This window comes from Camarhynchus parvulus, chromosome 5 (genome assembly GCF_901933205.1).
Source record: "Camarhynchus parvulus chromosome 5, STF_HiC, whole genome shotgun sequence".
Taxonomy (NCBI): domain Eukaryota; kingdom Metazoa; phylum Chordata; class Aves; order Passeriformes; family Thraupidae; genus Camarhynchus; species Camarhynchus parvulus.
The window spans coordinates 38824032-38841955 of NC_044575.1; the positions used below are offsets into that span (position 1 = coordinate 38824032).

Below are 17924 nucleotides of genomic sequence, written 5' to 3' on the forward strand. Positions count from 1 at the left end.
CAGACAAAGAGCAAGGAGAGGAGTGAGAGCTGCCTTTTTCTCACAGGCTGAAACTGACACATGAGAGCTGGCAAAAGCTTAAAATACACTGAGACTGCAAACATCATTGGCTTCAACAGGCAGGATTACATCAAATTTTGTGAGGGTGCAAAAGACTTGTAAGTCACCATCAAGAAGTTAGGACCTCAGTGTTTCTTCATTTGCACGGAGACACGTGGGAGACCTGCCTGGGCATGGCTGGGAGACACTGCTGGGTGGCAGCGCTCTGCTGGCAGCCTGTGCTCAGGGACACCAGAGGTGACAGGGAAGCTTTAACCCCAGGGCTTCATCAGCTACCATGCTACATCTCCGTGCCAATCGCCACATCACCTTAACAGTTACTTCCCAAAAAATGTAAACTATTTTTCCTGGTGCATGAGGCTGCTTTATGTTTTGTCTCCCTATAACTATCCTCCTAAACCATCTTGCTGCAGCTCCTAAAGCCTTATTAAACAAACCTTTGCCCTGTAAGGCTGGAAGACACAGGGAGCCCAGGGACACTGATAACCCAGTGGTGTGTTGTTCCTGGGCTCTGTGGGACAGCTGCAAGGGGTACTCAGGCAGGGAAAGGATGAGGGGTTTGGGAGCACTGGGGCTGGAACAAGTTTTCTGCTGGTCAGTGGTGGATACTGCTGGCTTTGGGGCTGGGGTATGTCAGGGTCCCTTCACAAGGGCACCTACAGCCCTGCACTGTAGTGCCTGGGGACATGGGGTTCTGTAGATGCTGCTGACTTTGTCAGAGTGCTCACACTGCTGTGGCCAAGGAGGGCTGCCAGGAGCGAGTGGTATAAAAAAGCTACAACTGGGACCACACAGAGGAGGGACAGGCAGACAGTGGTGGGTCCCCTTCAGAGGAAACATGGGCATTGGACACAAGCCCTGAAGCCAGGAGCCCCTGTCTCCCCCTCAGAGCAGCAGTCCCCCACCCAGATCCTCATCCTTCCATTGGGTGGGATGTCCTGCTGGCAGTTCCTGCCACCCTGGAGTGAGGAGGGTCTTAGGGCTCTCCCCTCTGGCAGGGACAGGGAAAGGAGCTAGCATTCCCCTGGGCATGTGATGCCTGCAGCAATCACAGGAACTCCATGGGCTAGGGCTCATTAGGTTCCTGTTACCTCCATGGACCTGGAGGGAGCCCTGACAGCTGGAGCTGCAGCTCCCAAACCTCTTGTGTAAGTGATGTTTCCCCTTGCTCCTGCCCTGCCCCAACTATTCTGCCCATCATGGCTGCATTGGGACAGCCACATCCCTCCCAGCACTCACATTCTTGCTATCCAACACCCCATGCCACAGGAGGAGCAGGGGACAAGGCCACACACGGCGCCCAGGTGATGGAGGGAGAGAAGCAACACAGGGGTCTGTGCAAGGCAGGTGCCTGGCCCCGCCAGGTCTGATAGGCAGAGCTGCCAGGAACATCTCAGTGCCAGGCAGCAGCCAAAGAGGTGACACCAGACACCAGGAACTGTGTACAGGAAAAGCCACTGTGTGTTAGTGTGTTTGAATTTGTTTTAACCCTAATCATGAGTCTTGATAAACTTATTTTTATTAATTAACATACTTGATTTATGTAACTTTCTTTTTTAAACATGTAATACTACCGGGGTATTAAAGACAATACAGAAACCATCACATACATCCTCAAGTGCTGCACTTGGTTCTCCTTGGCCTCAGAGCAAAACCAGCCAGGCAGAAATGAGACACAGTGACAGGGAAAGCCTGTGTGGTCCACACAGACTTTGAGTGATATGGGAACGGGAGCAGCGAGTTCCCCTCATCTGTGAGGTAGTGAAGGAGGAACTTCATGGGCTATTTTTGAGGCAAAGGCCATGTAGGCTGTGCTCCAGGATACTGTGGATGCCTGGAAATGGGATCCAAAAGGGATCCTGCAAGCTCCTGAACGATATGCCCAGCTGCACAATTACAACTCACACAGTCCATCCCTGCTATATGGTGGCACTATGCAGGTTCACATAACCTTAACGCCCACCTCCAGCTTCCCCTGGCAGGGATCTGCCCTGTCCCCATGTCCCCAGCCTCAGGCAACACCAGCATTATGGCTTGGAGAGTCATAATGTAACCCCCATGACAGGCAGCCCTGTCAGGTGTGGCAAGGAGCCACCTTGGACCCCAGTTCTTGCTATGTTAGGCTCCACCCTTGTTCCTCAGAGCAGGATAAACCACAGGTCCCATCATTTAAGGTAACCTTGAAACCTTTGCAGATCTTGCCCTCCAGTCTTTTGTTTGAGGCTTTCAAACAAACAAAAGAGAAGGGGTGAGAACAGGATGGGCACGGTGAATAGGGACAGGTACCAGTCCCACACTGTGGTGTGGAGGGGAAGGGAAGCTCACCCAAGGGTCTCCCAGCACCCAGCTGAACTCCAGCACAGGGATAGCCCCCAGCCCAGGGAGCAACCTGCTGGCTGCCCATCTCCAGCACCACACCAAGGACAGTCCCTTGGTGCTGCAGGATTGGTGATGGGGACAAACCCTGTGTCACTGCCCTACTCCAGCCTGAGTGGGTGCCCATGGAGAAGTTCCCTGGCTTGTTGGAAAGCAGACAGGAGCTGCCAGCTCCCATGTCTGACCAGCTTTTATTGAGCAGGGCAAAGCTGAGATGCAGCTGTGAACACATGAGGAGCCCAGTTCCCTTCTGTTCCCAAGCAGAACAGCTTCCCAGGCAAGATCCCTGGCACCTGCCTGGCTTGCCTCGTGCCAAAGCTGGGACGGATGCAGCCCACAGCCTTGCCTGCCCCAGGTTTCCTTCCTCCCCAGCTGTGGAGCACTGGCAGGACAGAGAGGTTTTGCAGGTGCAGCCCTGTGAGCCGTCTCCACTCACTGCCACATCATGCTGTCCCCTCCCCAGCCAGTTCCAGCAGCACATGCACCAGCTTGGCTCCTCATTGCCCCTAGAATGTCCTCAAACACCAGCACACTGCTTGAGCTCCTCATCTTCAGCCCCAGGCTTGGTCACAAGTCCTTTTCTCTTGCTGCCAGTGGGGCAGAAGGGGCAAGGGAGTCCTTGGTGCCAGGCTGTGCTCCCACCAGGGCCAAGCAAGAGTAACAGTCAGCTCTTCCATGCTGGAGTCCTGCTCCCGCTGCGGCTTGGAGGGACACGACTCCACAAGTGCCCCGTGCCGGAACAAAGGCAGCTGGCTCCGCCCGTGGTGGGAGCGGGGCTGGGGCAGGGCAGGGGCTACCTGCGGGGTGTGCCACATCTGCAAAGAGAGCAGGGCACGGGGTGAGCACTGCCAGCACGGGAGCCTCACCTGCTCTGCCCTGGGTCCCCCTCTTTGTGCCTGTGACACACAACTGCAGGGGTAGGGCCTGCAGGCAGACTCTTTGTGGGGAGCAGTGAGGGTGGTGGGGCTGGCACTGCTGAGCCCCCAACAGCAGCCTTCAGACAAAAGGGGAAAATGCTAGAGCAAACTGCTAGCCACAGGTGTCACACCTCAAAAGTGCCCACAATGAGTCCCGCCTGTGCTGTTACAGCAAAGAGTTTGAGAAAGTGAGATAAAGGATGGAAAGAGTAGAGTAACCCAAACAATCAGTCAAGGACAGCAGTAAGGACACAACTGGCAGCAAGATGAGGCTGAAACTGGAAATTCATGGATCCATGAAACCCAGCATGGTCTGTGATGGCAATAGAGCTAAACACCATCAAGTCACCCAGCCCATCCATCCCCATCCTGCCCAGCTTTGAGCTGCTGAGCCTGGGGACTACCAGGTACCTCCTGAGTCTTTGGTAGAAGGTCTGTTTCCCCACAGCCACTGTCCCCTCCTGCTTACTTCTGTGTCTGCTCTGCACAAACCTTTCACTGCTCACAGTGTCAGTAAAGATCTAAATGCTTAATGAAGACACATCCCAAGAAAATGAACCCAGAAGACACCACCCATACCTGCCCCTGCTCACTTACAGTTCACAGTCTTTCCGTCCCTTCTTGTCTTGTCTTCTCTTGCCTCGGCCCTTGGACCTCCTCCTTCAGAAGGAAAGTACCACAAGAAGGGCTGATGAGTGGGAGATGAGACCCACAATCCCAGCCAGTAACAATGCCCCTGGTGTCACTTACCTTCCCAACCTCATCAGGTCCTGCCGGGGCCTGCAGAGCGGGAAAGATGACAGAGAGAAGTGGTTATTGGGCAGTGCTGCATGTTGAGCTACAGGAGCTGGCCCTGGGACATGCCCCAGTGCACTGCACAATCTACCTGTCACCATTCATGTTTAAAACAGACACAATATCACTTCTCTTGACCTTTCAAGCCCTCAGTCAGGAGCTGATTGCAGCAGGCAGAGAGCAAGCAGAGACAGCACAGGGGCTGGTTGGCTTGGGTGACTACCCTGGGGAGGTGGCATTTTGCCAGTGAGTATGAGGAGGGCAAGTTCAGCTTTAGCTGCTCTCAGTGGCAGCTTTCACATCTCATAGTGAAACAAGGTGCAGCATCCTGAGTGGCAAACATGGGGGATTTGCTGCAAAGTCCTGGTAGTGGGTTCTCAGCCATGACCTACCTCCCCCATGGGGGTCACAGCCAGGACATCTGCCACACCTACACTAACTACAAAAGGCAGTGATGTACTGGTGTGGAGAGCAGATTAGAAAGAAGCCAAAAACTGCTGCAGAAGGCAGCCTGCACAAGTGCTCTAGGAGATCCCCTGGAAGTTACCCTGGGGAGGAAAACCACAAAAGGCTTAGGAAATTCCCTGCATGGGAAATAGCTGGAAGCACAGAAGGAGGCAAGTAATATATTTGCTTCTTCCCACTCTCCCTTCTGCATCTACTGACAGACAGAGACCGTGTGGAGCTGGGTCTGGTCCAGTACAGCTGCTCATAAAACTGCAGGGGAATACCAATGTGGGAATCCTCAGGATCTTCTTCCAGGAAAGGATCGTGTCTAATGGCTGCCCAGCAGGACACTCATTCTCTAGTTTTCACAATACTAAATCACCCTTGGATCATGATGAAGAGTGATGACCAGGGCCCCCCTTGCAGGCAATGCTGGAGTCTCTATGGCAAGGACCAGCTGCAGGCAGCACCGGAGCTGCTCCCACAGCACTGCAGTCATCAGGCAGAGGCCCCATCCTGCCCAGGCTTTCACCACTTTTGGGACACAATGAGCACCCCAAGGGGTTGACAGGTGCCAGGAGTCTGTGGCAGGCAGGTGCTGTGCATCCATTCCAGGCCAGCACTGCATATCCAGGCCAGGCTGGCACTGCATGTTTTAGGCTTTCACTTGTTGGCTTGGATGTAAACCTCTGCTGTACCCCCAGGTCTGTATGGGGTAGCCTCCCTTAAGTGGTGGCCCCAAGACTCAGCTGTTGAGCTTTCTCTTTGGGCCACAGTCACATCCAGGCGTGACAAGCCATGGAGCTCCCTGCAGAGCCACCACCTTGGACATGCTATCACACACCAAACTGCTGCCAGAGCCACCAGCCTTGCTCCATTACCCACAGGCAGATCCTCTGGCTAAAGGAGCATAGACTGGGCATGCCAAGGCAGCTGCAGGGATGGGGAGCACAGCCTGCAGACAGTGCGTGGAGCCTGACCTGTGTTCACAATGGCACACACCCCATTGTCTGCGGGGAGTAGGTGCAGCGCTGTGCTGCAGCCTGCAGCTGGGTAAGGGCCACAAGCACCAGCAAGCCCCAGTGCAAAGACAGCCAGAGGGGTGCCAGCCCAGCCAGGGTGCCCACGGGGTGCCCCTGCTCCACACACAGGGGGAGCTGGCAGGCTTGCTCGCGCTGGAACCCAGGAGTCCCTACCTGCACTCGCACTGCTTGTGCTCGGTGAACGCCATCTCCACATAGGGTGCCTCCCCGTTTGGCTTTATCTTCAGGAGCTGAAAGAAGAGCAAAGGTTACTTCTCAGGCAGTGACAGGAGGGGGCTGGAAAGACTCCTGAGCTACTGCCTTGCCACCCCAGGTTCTTGGGAAGATGCATGTCTAACTTGTTCCTCGGGACCTCCAGCAACAGAGTCCATCTCCACACGTAGGCAGCACTGGCCAGGCCCAGCTGCCCTGGCAGCTTGGGAGGCTCTGCCAGCGCCACCCCTTGTTTTCAGAGCTTTAATTTAAGTCCCACGGTCTTGGGATTTCCCAGCCTTAGAAAAGATTTTTCAGTCTCTGCCTTCCTGGAGAATTTTCACATATTTGATCCCTTTGCACACCTCCCTTCTCTGATAGAAATATCCTCCCAGTCACGTTTTTCAGGCCAATCCCATTGCTGCTGCCTCCTCCTGGACACTTTTCGTACAACTCTGAGTTGGAATTGACTAGAGTCAGTACCACAGTGCCTCCCCAGCCCAGGGCTACAGGATTTGCCCTGTCACGTGTCACAGCCCAGCCTGAAGTTTAGGTTGGACATCCAAGGGCCTTACAGGATACGTTCATCATTGGTGTGAGCCACACTAGCTCCTGCGGAAGTGTCTGGCATTTCCACCCTGCATATAGCAGCAGGATCCCTCCCATAGAGGGAGACCTGTGCTTGGGGAGCTGCCTCCTGTTCACACCAGGCTTTTGATCCACCTCAGCCAAGAGCTTGTTGCCATCCTGCCTTCCAACACACTTTCAACCTCAGAGAGACCAAAATCACTGGTGGTTTATTGCAGGCATTCCCTAGTGCATCGTCCATGGCAAAGCAGAGCATTTCCCTGGTCCCTGCAGCATCAGCAGGTTGATCTCTGGCAGCTCAGGGCAGGGGCTGCAGTGTGAGGACAGCTGCTGCCTGGTACGTGGGGAAGAGTTGAAGAGCCCAGGACCTCCCACCCCGCATCTCACAGCTCACACAGTGGTGACTGAAAACTCGGCTGGCTCAGCCCTTCATGCTCACCGTGCCCCAGTGTGGGGGCATCCATCCAGCACCACCCCAAGCATCACCTGACAGAGGAGAGCCTCACTCCTCCCTTCGATTCAAGGGCAGTACCTGCTTTGACCCAGCAGGCAGCCACAGCTAACTGGAACACCCCCCAGCCCTACCACAGGACAGGAAAGATCTGGAAAATTAACAGCAATGAGCGAGACAGACCACACAGAGAGAAGCCGGGGAAGGAGGGGGTGAGGCCAGTACCCCCAGGGGTGACACCTGACCTCAGGGCCAAGCCCAAAGAGCAGGCAGAGGGACCCTACTGCCTTGGCATGCATTTCAGCAGTTGTAAGTCCTCTCCCTCGCTAGCCACACTGCTGCAATGTCCAGGGGATGCAAAGCTGCGAGTTCTCTTCCCGGCGCTCGGTGAGCCCCCCTCCAGCTGTGCGGCCCAGCCCCGGCCCCGCAGCAGCAGCTCGTACCTGCATGGTGACCGTGCTGGTCTCCACGGGCACGCAGCGGAGACCCTCGTCCCCACAGCAGCCTCCGCAGCGCTGCAGGGAGACGCAGGAGGGTCTGAAAATGTACTCCACCTCGTTGGGGAATTCGGTAATGACGTCCACCAGCTGCTCCAGGGGCCGGCAGAAACTACGATTCCAGATCTCCCGAAAGGTAAGGACTGCAAGAGACAGGGACAGGGACTGTAAGGAGGCCCCCAGGGAGGCAGAGCCCAGCCGGGCCGCTGCCGGGCAGGTGCAGCAGCCGCGGGGAGGTCCTGCAGCCACCACGGAGCACAGGGAAGCAAAGGATCACTTTGTGTTCCCAGTAAGTCCGTCACCGTACTGCGCGCATCACTGTGCGGGGGCTCACGCAGCCACCCCGACAGGCTCCTTCTCTCTATCCGGCAGCTCCGTCTCCTGCCCAGGCACTCCGCTCGTCCCCGAGCTCCGCCGCAAAGGGGCTCCCCCGCACCTCGCCCGGCCGGACAGCCGTCCCCTGGGGCTTTCCAGCAGGGAGAGCTGGAGCGGAGCTCTCTCACCCGGCACCCCGCATGCCGGCACCGGAGGGGCGGCACTCTAGGGACCGGGCTGCGCTCCGCTCCGGCCCGCGGCGGTACCCGGTGCCCGAGGATGGCTGGGGGTGTCAGGTTGCTCCGAGCCTCGGCACGGCTCCCGGCTACCTCCCCGGCTGTCACCACGGGGCTCCAGAGGTAACACAGCCCCGGGCAGTACCCAACGCGCCCCGGCCTTCCGCGAAGCCTTCCCTGGGTTGCTGCCCCCTCCCAGCCGGGGCACCGGCGGCAGCTCACTACCAACTCACCGGGAGACTCCGTGCTGGCGGTCCCCCGTTCCTCCGGGGCCTGCGGGGAGGGAAAGGCGAGCTCTGGGGGGGCAGCACGGGGTGACCCGCTGCCGCCCCCCGCCCAGCGCCGGGAGGAGCCGTCCCGGCCTTCGCGGCTGCCCCGGGCAGCCCACCCTGCTCCGACCCCCCTCCCGCCCCTCGGCTCTCACCGGGGCGGGCGGTGCCCCCAGCGTCCCGGCCACCAGCAACCGCAGGAAGGCGCCGAGCAGCCGCATCGCCGCTCCCGCCGCCCCGGTACCGACTCGGCGCCGCCACTACCGCCCCGCCGCCCCCGGCATGCCGCCCTGCCGCCGGCCCCGCCGTGCCGCCTCCGCCGCCGCCGGGCCATGGGAGCGCGCCCCGCTCCGCCGCCGTATTTCACCGCCGCCGCCCCGCCGCCGCCCCGCCCCGGCCCCGCCGCGGGGCGGGAGCAGGTGCCCGGCCCCGGCGGCCGCTGGGACGGCCGGTGCTCCCGGACGCGGCGGAGCCCCCTCCTCCTGCGCCCCGCACCGCCTCCGGCCATCGCTCCATCGGGCTGTCCCGGCGCTTCCATTCACCGTCCCGTGCCCGATGAGTCCCCGGCCGGCGGGAACCACCGGGGCTGTGCTGGGCTTCTCGGCTGGCTGTTTTCGCTGCCCCATCCCCATCCACCCGTTCTGCACCCACCTGGCTCCTGCCCCCATACAACAACCCCTTTCCCACCCATCCTCTTCATTCCTCTACTGATGCCTTGTTCCACCCAAACTTCCCGTGCCTGTCCACCCACCCCCTTCCCCCTCAAGCTGCCCCGTGCCTGTTCCATCAGCCCCTGCCGCTGGACCCCTGCCAAAGGGTTTCCAGCCCCCCCCAGCCCCAGGGACAGCATCCTGGTTCTGGTCTACAGCTCAGAAGGGAAGGGGGCACAGCAGGTCTTGGGTCAAACCCTGCTGCCAACCCAAAGGAGCTCTGTTGGCCTTTTCTGTTCTATTTTTAAGCCCCAGAGGCCAGCGAAGCTGGAACTATGGGAGGTGTGATGAGATGCCGACAGGCAACACGATCCTCCGTGGGCTGCAGGTCCCGGGGAAATAACGAGCTCTGTGTCCGTGCCAGGATTCACGTCCTCCTGGGAGAGTGGGGAGGCTGCTTCAGGGCTTCCCTGCCCAACACCATGTGAGGTCTGTCCCTGCAGCATGAGGATGCCAGTGATTCGCTCCCAGCCCTGTGGGATCTGTCCCCAGGGGATGCAGGACATGCCAACTGCCTGTCCTCAGCCCATTAGGCCATGAAAGTGGCAGCAACTCAGGCACCAGCAGGAGCTGGGCTCAGTCAGGAGCTTCTAGGCATTGGTACCACTGAGTGTGTGACAAAGCTGCTGGAGCAAGGCCTGGCAAATTAGCATGGAGATGCTGCAGAGATAAGCACAGAGAACTCCCAGCCCCACCGCGGGGAGGGTGTGCTGCAGTTCATCACTCAGCACCAACTGAGCAGCTGCTGGGGCTGCTGTGGCAGTGACAGTGCTGTTCATTCTCCTTCTCCTGGCTGGGCAGCAAAGAGCAGGTAACATCCTTAATGTGATGACTGGAGCATGCTTGTTGTCTCCCTCTGCCACCCTACGGACCCTCCTGGGCCAAGGGGACCCCCTTCCCACTTCCCCAGGGATGGTTGTGAGATGGGGTGAAGGGAGCATTTCCTCCCACCCGAGAGCAGAGGCCGCCCTGAGCAGCAGCTGCTGCCAACTCGCTGGACAGACAGAATCCTGTTATTGCAAAGACCGTGACCACACGGGGCCTCATGCCTGTCCTTGCAGGAAGGTCCCTTGGGGCCACCTCTCAGACACAAGGCCAGCCTCTGGCGCTGGAGCAAAGGGCTCTCCCCCAGGAGCTGTGTGGCTGGGGAGACCAGCCCTTAATTGCTGAGTGCAGTCCTGTTCCTGGTCTGAAGCTATTTCCTCAGAGGCCTTGGGCAGAGTTTACATTCCTGGGATGAGCATCCACTTTCTAGGCAGTGTGGAACAGAGACAGGAGAAGAGGAATAATATTTGGACACTGGTAACCTGTGATCAGCAACATCCTCCTGCATATGGGAGAAACATCAAGCTGGCTGGGGTCACAGCTGCTGGCTTTCCCCTCTGCCATGCTCCTCCCTGAGGGGCCAAATGTGCCCTTCCCCAGCTGCAGGACAGGCTGGAGGTCGATGCTATAAATGCACCAGCATGTCCCCTGTGCCGCCTCCCACTCGGCTCTGGGGAGCAGAGTTACGCATTTGGGAGCAAGGGACAGAGGAAGCTCAAGGAACCAGCCAGGGATGTGAGGCAAACAGAGACATTTCCTTAAAGAGCAAATGCCTCCCTGCAGTGAGCCCTGCGCCGTGGCTGCTGACTGGGAGCATCACCCCGAGTATGCCACTGCTGCCTGTGCCACCTCCCTGCCCTGCTCACAGAGCTGAGGAAGGAGGTGGGTGGGGAATCATGGTGTGTCCTTGCTGCAGGTGATCCCTGGCTGTCAGGTGGGGAAGGCCAGCCCTGGCACCCAGCTGCAAGCATGCCATGGCACAGCCCTGCCAGGGAACAGGGTCACCATGGCTCCTACACCTTCAGGGTGAGGGGCAAGAGCGGGGGCCCTGGCTGCCCATGAGCACCAAAGGAGCCCAGAGCAAGCAGCTGCTCTTCCCTGCAAACCCCACCCTACTCATTGCAGGCAAGGTCCCTCCTAAGTAATCTTTTCCATAAAACAGCCCCATGTCAGCATCAGAGTTCTCTCACAGGCATCTTATATCCTGCGAAATCCCACCTTTGGCATCTCACATGGAAAGAACCCAATAAAAACTTGTCCCTGCATCATTCTTAAACCGACTGCAGCCAGGACCTCCTGTGTCACCCCCGAAGCCCTCGGAGAACACCTCTGAAATCCTCAGAGCATTATTTTTGTTCTGCTGCTATTTAGGACAGACAACTCGGTCTCATCAAAGCTATAGGCTTCTACCAAGGGAAGGGCCAGTCCATCCATGATCCAGTGCCCAGCAGAGTCACCCTCTTGTGCTGGACCCCAGTAGGCAAGAACCCCACCAGCAGCTCCCTATATCCTGCATTGTGACAGGACTCCTGAGGCCAAAGCAGCATGAGGATGTAGGGCACTGGGCTCCTCACACCTGCCCATCATTCCAGAGCCCCCAGGTCTCACCCTCTCTCTTTCATTTGATTGCTTTCTCTGCTTCTGTGATGTCTTCTTAGAGAGCCTCCTCAGCTCCACCACCAGTGAGCCAGTCCATGCTAGCACTGAGATAAACCAGGTCAATCATCTGCAGTTTGTGTATCCACAGTGAGAATGAGGATGGGAATGGACTGGCTGGGGCATCCCCAACTCCAGCCTCTTGGCACAGGTACCCAGGCCTTCTGAGAAATGCAGGGATCTTCAATGCCCTTGCAGGCAAGCAGAGCTGACCCCTGAACAGTCAGAGTTGCTTCTCAAGGAAACAGCTTGCAAACAACCTGTCTGGGCACCTGGGCCCCGAAGGACTTCTCAGGGCTGTGCTGCAGCAGCCCCAACTCCGAGATGCCCTCGGCAGCACATCCCCTGTCCCTGGCGGCTGCTGCGGTGGCGTCAGCGCCTGTCCCAGCCCAGGTGTGCAGGGGGATGTGTTTGCCGAGGGGGAGGCTGACAATAGGGGGAAATGGGCCGGGCTGTGCACTCCGATGGTGGCGGCTCACAGCCGCGGCCCGCGGCCCGCGGAAGCGTCCGGCCTTAGTCAGCGCCGGCCGCACGTGGCAGGAACTCTGCTGTTTGTTTTGGTTCCTGGGGAGGGGAGCTCAGCCTCCCTGGGGACCCACAACCAAACCTGCAGGCACCTGACAGTCCAGCCCCATGCCTGGGGACATCAGAGTCTGTTCCCCACGGGTCACAGGCACTGCAGGCTGGCCTAGGTCAGACGTGAGTTTTGGAGGGGCAAGGGATGAGCACCAGGACTGCCTGAGAGCACTCCAGGCAGAGAACCCAGGTGAATCCTTGGCAAGCCTGGGCGCTGCTTTCAGACACTAATCCCTCGTGGGGCCAGGGATGATGCTACCAAGAAGGATGTCCCTGAGGCTGCCAGACCCAAGCCCTGGGCTGGGAGTGTGCAGCCCTCGTGCAGCCAGCGTTCCAGGAACAGATCAGCGTTGGCAGACCTAGTGCCACTCAGCTCAGTGGCCAGTGGCTGGGCAGCCCCACGCTGCGGGGACTGGCCAGGCCACGGCTGTTTGCAGAAAAGCACAGCCCTGAAGCAGGGTGAGGCACTGGAGAGCCACACCACAGCCCCAAGCATACGTGGGCACCTACAGGTAAGCGTTCAGTCAGCAGCCCCGACAGTGAGCGCAGTCACTGTGCCAAAACAGCAGCTCCATGCACACCAAGTGCCTGAGAGACCAGAGCAGGCAGCAGAGACAGTAATCACAGCACAGCTCACGCTGCTCTGCCCGAGCTCCTCTCCTGAAGCCCTGGGTGGGAGCTGCAGCTTCAAGTCCCAGAAAGCCTGCAGGAATTTCTCTCCAGCAGCTGTAGAGTGCTGTGCTTGGGAAAAAACAAGGCTGAGAGCAGGACAGACTGGTGCAGCAGTGTGCATGACCTTCTGCCACCGGCAGAGATAGAACACCCTGGGCCTGCACCGGCTGGAGGCACAGGGAATGGCAGCCGTGGGAGGGGTGAGATTCTCCCAGCAGGAGCTGAGCAGCCCTCTCCTCAGGAAAGACACAGAGGTTACTTTTTCCCCAGAGAACCAAGCATATTCTGCACTTTAATCACATTTCATCTACCCTGGGGAAAGGGCAGTGAGCACTGAACAGAGAAGAGAGGCACACAGGCACAACCCGGCTGCTGCTCTGCTGCTGCTGCCCCTGCTCTCCAGCTTTCCCAGCCCAGCCTGTCGGTGGGCAGGGGCTGCCTGGCGCTTTTCTCCTCTGCCAAACTGGAACCTGATCCACACCCAGCCCAGAGCCTCTGGCCGCTTATCATGTGGATGCAGCTCTCCTGCTTTTAGTTGTCATAATATTGACACAAAGCAAAATAATAGTGATGGCGAGACTCTGCCTGGCTCTGGAAGGCAAACAGGCAAGGAGACGGGGAGTAGCAGACTCCGCTATTGTGTGGGACAGGGCAGCAGCCAGGGCTGCTTCCCAGCTCTGCTCCTCAGCATCACTCCTGCTGATAAGAGGGGGATGTGGGATGCGGGCGGAGGGGGAATACAAGCTCCACAGCACACCCTCCCTGCTGAGGAGAGTGGACGTGTGTATCGGCAGGGCTTCATCCCAGAGGCTTTCCTAGAATGTGGGTGGAGGAGTGGCTCATCTCTCCCTTTCCCCGAAACCTGGCAGCCGCTGAATAGCTGCCATCACCCGCAGCAGACAATGAGCAGAGCGAGCCCGGGGCCAGCTGCAGCGGGAGCAGAGGAACTGCGGGGAGCTGGCTGGTGACCAGGAAGCAGCCCAGACTGCTGGTGTCACGGACCCCTTGGTGACCACACGGCGTCCGGGCTGCACTTTGTCTCGCTCCAAGGGCCCGGCTTCCTGCAGCCACACCAGGTTTGCTCCGGGGCTTCTCTGAAGCCAGCCCGGAGGGATGAGCCCCCAGCAGCACCTCCTCTGTGGTGCTGGCCCAGCCAGCGTGCCATGCACCCTCGAAGTGGTGGCAGGGCCACAGCCAACACCTGCATGGTGCCACTGAGTCTTCTGAGCACTTGTGCCTTTGGTGGCAGCGAGAAAAGCCATTGCCTTTTTTTTTTCAGGGTGTGAAGGTTCAGGACACTAATAGCAATGCTGAGGACAACAGCTCCCACCCAGCTCTGTAGCATGCTCCCTCATCCCTTGCTAGAGCTTGTTTTCCTACATGACATGCAGTGACTTCCCACATTTCCCTCACCTCTTCCTGACCAGCCTGGCCTTTGAACCAGCTGCCTCCAGCTGCCTGTATCACGAGGGGAGACCTGGGCTACTGCCATAGATGAATGAGCCGACGAGTGAGGCTCCACATCCAGGGCAGGCATTTGGACGCCAGCTTCCCATGCCTCTCCCAGGGGCTGGAAAGAGCAAGAGGCAGCCCAGCCTGTGCTGCTTCCACAACAAGCCCTAGAAAAACCTTCATGCTTCCCAGCCTTGGTCTCTATTTTTAAGGCTCCTAAAAGGAGGGGGGCGCAAATTACAAACTTGCTGGCAGGAGGGACAGTCCCTGGGCCGGATTCAGAACTGCCTACTCATTTTCCATAGGGATTGTGGACTCCATTGGTACCACAAGGGCCTGGCTATGGGCTTGGCCTGTCTGTGTGCGCTGTGCTGGCGTGAGGATGAGACAGTAGCCATTTTCCAGGCAGAGACAAGCGCACGTACACGCAGGCGGCCAAGCCAGGAGCTGCACCAAACCCTTTGCTAACCTGAGATACTGAATCCATCCTGTCATTCCCCTTAGCAACCCCTGCCTGTTTCATCCTCAGGAAAGCAGCCAGGCTTTCCTGAGGATGACCAGTTAGAGACAGCTGTAACCGAGTGATCAGCGAGGACCAGCAGAACACGTGCCCTGGTACCTGCAGCGTCAGACGTGAATTTCAAGCATGCCAAAGCTGCCGATGACTCAGACAATGTGCGTGCTCCTGAACAGCCACAGAGCTCAGCCTTCCAGCTACTCACGTACCTGCATTGGATCAGCAGCTGTTTGTTTGGGCTTTTTGTCTTCTTTCCCTGGAAGCTTGAGTTTTAAACATGCATTCCACACTCAGTTCAGCTCACCATTTCCGTCCCCTTCACTTACTAAGTGGCCTGCTTTCTCCCCTGTAGCACACAGAAAACACTGGTTTGGTCTCCCTTCAGCAGATTCATTCCTGCCTCTCCATCTGTGACTGCAAAAGCTTTGGTCTTGCCTTGTTTTTGTCCTAGGCCTTTGAGCACAGGTTTTCTAAAGAGCAATCAAATCACACCAAAGATACCTTAGTGCATCCTTCCCCTTAGACTGTGCTGAACCCACATGCACTGTGACCTCCTTAATTCAGTCACTTGTGCTCAGCAAGTGGCTTAGGCATCCAGCAGTAATGCTGCTTCTGTCCATGTCACCCACCCAGCCCTGAGCTGACAGCCTGCCCTGCTGCTCCTGCTGGGCCATGGCTCAGCTGACTCCTCTGCTGGCTCCTTCTCTTTGCCTGTGCTGAGCGTGAGCAGCTCACTTTGCTTACCCAACTCTTGCAGATGAGTCCAATTACTGGAGTTCAGCAAACTGATTCTCCTCCCTGGCATTTTATCCAGCCCACTTATCCACTGAGAGTTTCTAATCCAAACAGCCTCCCAGCACACGATGTTCCAGTGCTCCCAGGCTCTACCCAGCCTCTGTCCTGCCTTGTCCTCCCTCACATGAGCACTCGGGGGATGACATTCAGCCCCCAGGGATGCAGAATTCCCTGGGCAGAGGGAAGCAGTGTCTCCAGCAGTCAGCCCCGATGGTACAGAGCAGGATGTCATCCTGGCTAGGCTGGCAGCTCTCCAAGGAGGTGAGACAGTTTTCAGCTCCCCTGCAAGCCCATAAAACGTGCTGCCATGCTTGGCTGGCCAGCTCATTCCCTGCTCAGCTCTGTAGTGCACCTGACCAGCACTGACTGCACTGTGCCAGCCTCCTCGCTCGCTTGTGCACCAGCTGGGGAGCTACAGCCACCAGCTCTGCCCAGGGAAGGGAAGGGAAGGGAAGGGAAGGGAAGGGAAGGGAAGGGAAGGGAAGGGAAGGGAAGGGAAGGGAAGGGAAGGGAAGGGAAGGGAAGGGAAGGGAAGGGAAGGGAAGGGAAGGGAAGGGAAGGGAAGGAGGGTGTGCTGTGCAGGAGACAGCTCCCTGTGGCAGTGGCAGCAGAGGGGGGTCCTGCTCCCTAACACCCAGCAGCTGTGGAGCAGCAGGTGAGACTCCCTCCAGCTGCACAGGGCTGCACCTCCCCACCCCCCATCGCTTCTGCACCCTGGCACAGCCTCAAGGCAGTGGGATTTTAGCAGACTACACCAGGGCACCAACATGCATCTTTCCTTCCCCACTTGCCCTACACTCTGTGCTGTCTCTGCTGCCCATCCTCCTCCTCAATGCCTCTTTTTCAGTCCTGCTGGGCAGTCCCTGTCTGACTCCTTGGGTCCTGACAGGAGCAGCTGGCTGCTGACAGTTGGATGTCTTGCAGCCATGGTCCCTGTGAGCAGCCTGGGGTTTGCCTGCAGCTCCCCAGAGAGCCCCAGGCTTTGGCTCAGCTCAGCTCTGCAGAGCTAACGGCTCCGAAATCCCCATTCAGAGGCTTTCATTCATGAAACATAGGGCAGCAGACCAAGTGCAGGACTCTGTCCCTCAAGGGACACCAGACTGCCAGCTGCCTAAACTGGCTGTGGCAGCAGTGCCCAGCAGAAAGTGCTACAGGGAAACGAACAGAAACAGCACAAAGGGGAAAAGCTCTGCAGCCTGGCAAAGCACTGGGAAAAAACTGTCCTGCAATAGTTACTGGGACCAAAGCAGGGAATGTAAACAGCCCAGCATCCACAAGGAGGTCACAACCTCAGAGCCCTGTTTCCCTTCTTCTTCTCCATCCTGCCTAATCTCCAAGAGCTGCTCTGTTTACTAGCAAGATAAGTAAACAAACAAAGGAAAGCTCCAACGTGGTGATTTTTATTTTTCTGGCCAATCCACAGGTCCCAGCCCCTGGGTGCACATGTGGGAGCTGTTTCTGCACACCAAGGCAGCTGGCACACAGCCTGCAGGACCAGCAGCAGGCAGCTGATGGGCACAGCCCTGCCTGTGAGTGGCTGTGCAGAGGGGCAAAGGGGGAATGGGGTTTCCCTGCACAAATGCAGAGCTGGGCAGACCTTGCTCCAGAGAGCCTCTGATTTACACACTGTGGAAGAAAACATACACCCAAATCTGGGGAGAAAGAGGAGACAAGGCAGTGGGAACCAGGACATGTCCAGCTGGGACAGTGGGGCCCAGCACAGTGGAGCCAATAGCTGGGCAAACCCTGTCACGCTCTACTGACTTTCTCCAGGGGCAAAGGATGGGACAAGCTCATCATGGAGTGAAGCTCTGACCTCTACCCAGGGCTGCAGCTCCCCCCAGCACATCCAGCCAAACTCAGGTGTGTGGCCTTTTGCCAGGCATTGGAGGGATACAGCGAGCTCCCTGCCCCAGGCCGCTGGGCTCTCTGGCTTCCAGGCACCCAGGGGCACTTGAGGAAGGAGGAGGAAAAGAGAGGCATGGAAGGACTCTCAGTCCCCTGCAGGCTTTGGGTGACAAATCACCTGTATTAAGTGCTCAGAGCCAGCACACCAGCTGTTGGTGCTTTGCTGGGGACCCAGCAGTCCCCGGACAGGAGCTGGCTGTAGGGCGAGTCCTAAGCTAACCAGACTAACTCAAAGATGTCATGAACATCCAAGGCCCTACAGGCCTCGGCATGAAGCAATCACTGAAAGTTTCCAGCATAAACCCGTTTGCTTTTATTTCCTAATCTCAAACAACAGGACACACCCCAGAGCGATAGAGTAAAGCAGTACGGCAATGAGAATTATTCCATGGCTCCTGCCTGTTCCCTGGACACATTGGTCCAGGAACTAGACACAAAGGAGCTACATTCCTGCCTTATCCAGGGCCGCTTCTGTCTCTGCCAGCAAGAACAACTGGGCTGCCAGGAACGGCGCCTTTCCCAGCCCGTTTGATTTGGCCCTGCAGAGGCGGGCACGGCGCGCTCCAGAGCGAACCCGCCCGTGCGCGCTCCCGCCGCCCCGGGCACCGCCCAGCCCCGGCACCGCCC

The 17924-nt window shown here is 58.0% G+C and overlaps 1 protein-coding gene across 1 annotated transcript; it reads right to left on the bottom strand.

Annotated features, from left to right (window-relative positions):
• Positions 1-1638: 1638 nt before the first annotated feature.
• Positions 1639-8442, bottom strand: PGF (placental growth factor). The gene is made up of 7 exons (XM_030949689.1): positions 8342-8442; positions 8151-8190; positions 7313-7509; positions 5792-5868; positions 4104-4133; positions 3951-4013; positions 1639-3251 (listed from the first exon to the last, which is right to left on the bottom strand). The coding sequence occupies exons 1-7, from the start codon at positions 8405-8407 to the stop codon at positions 3230-3232; spliced, it is 495 nt and encodes a 164-aa protein (XP_030805549.1). The 5' UTR covers positions 8408-8442; the 3' UTR covers positions 1639-3229.
• Between the last annotated feature and the right edge of the window lie 9482 nt (positions 8443-17924).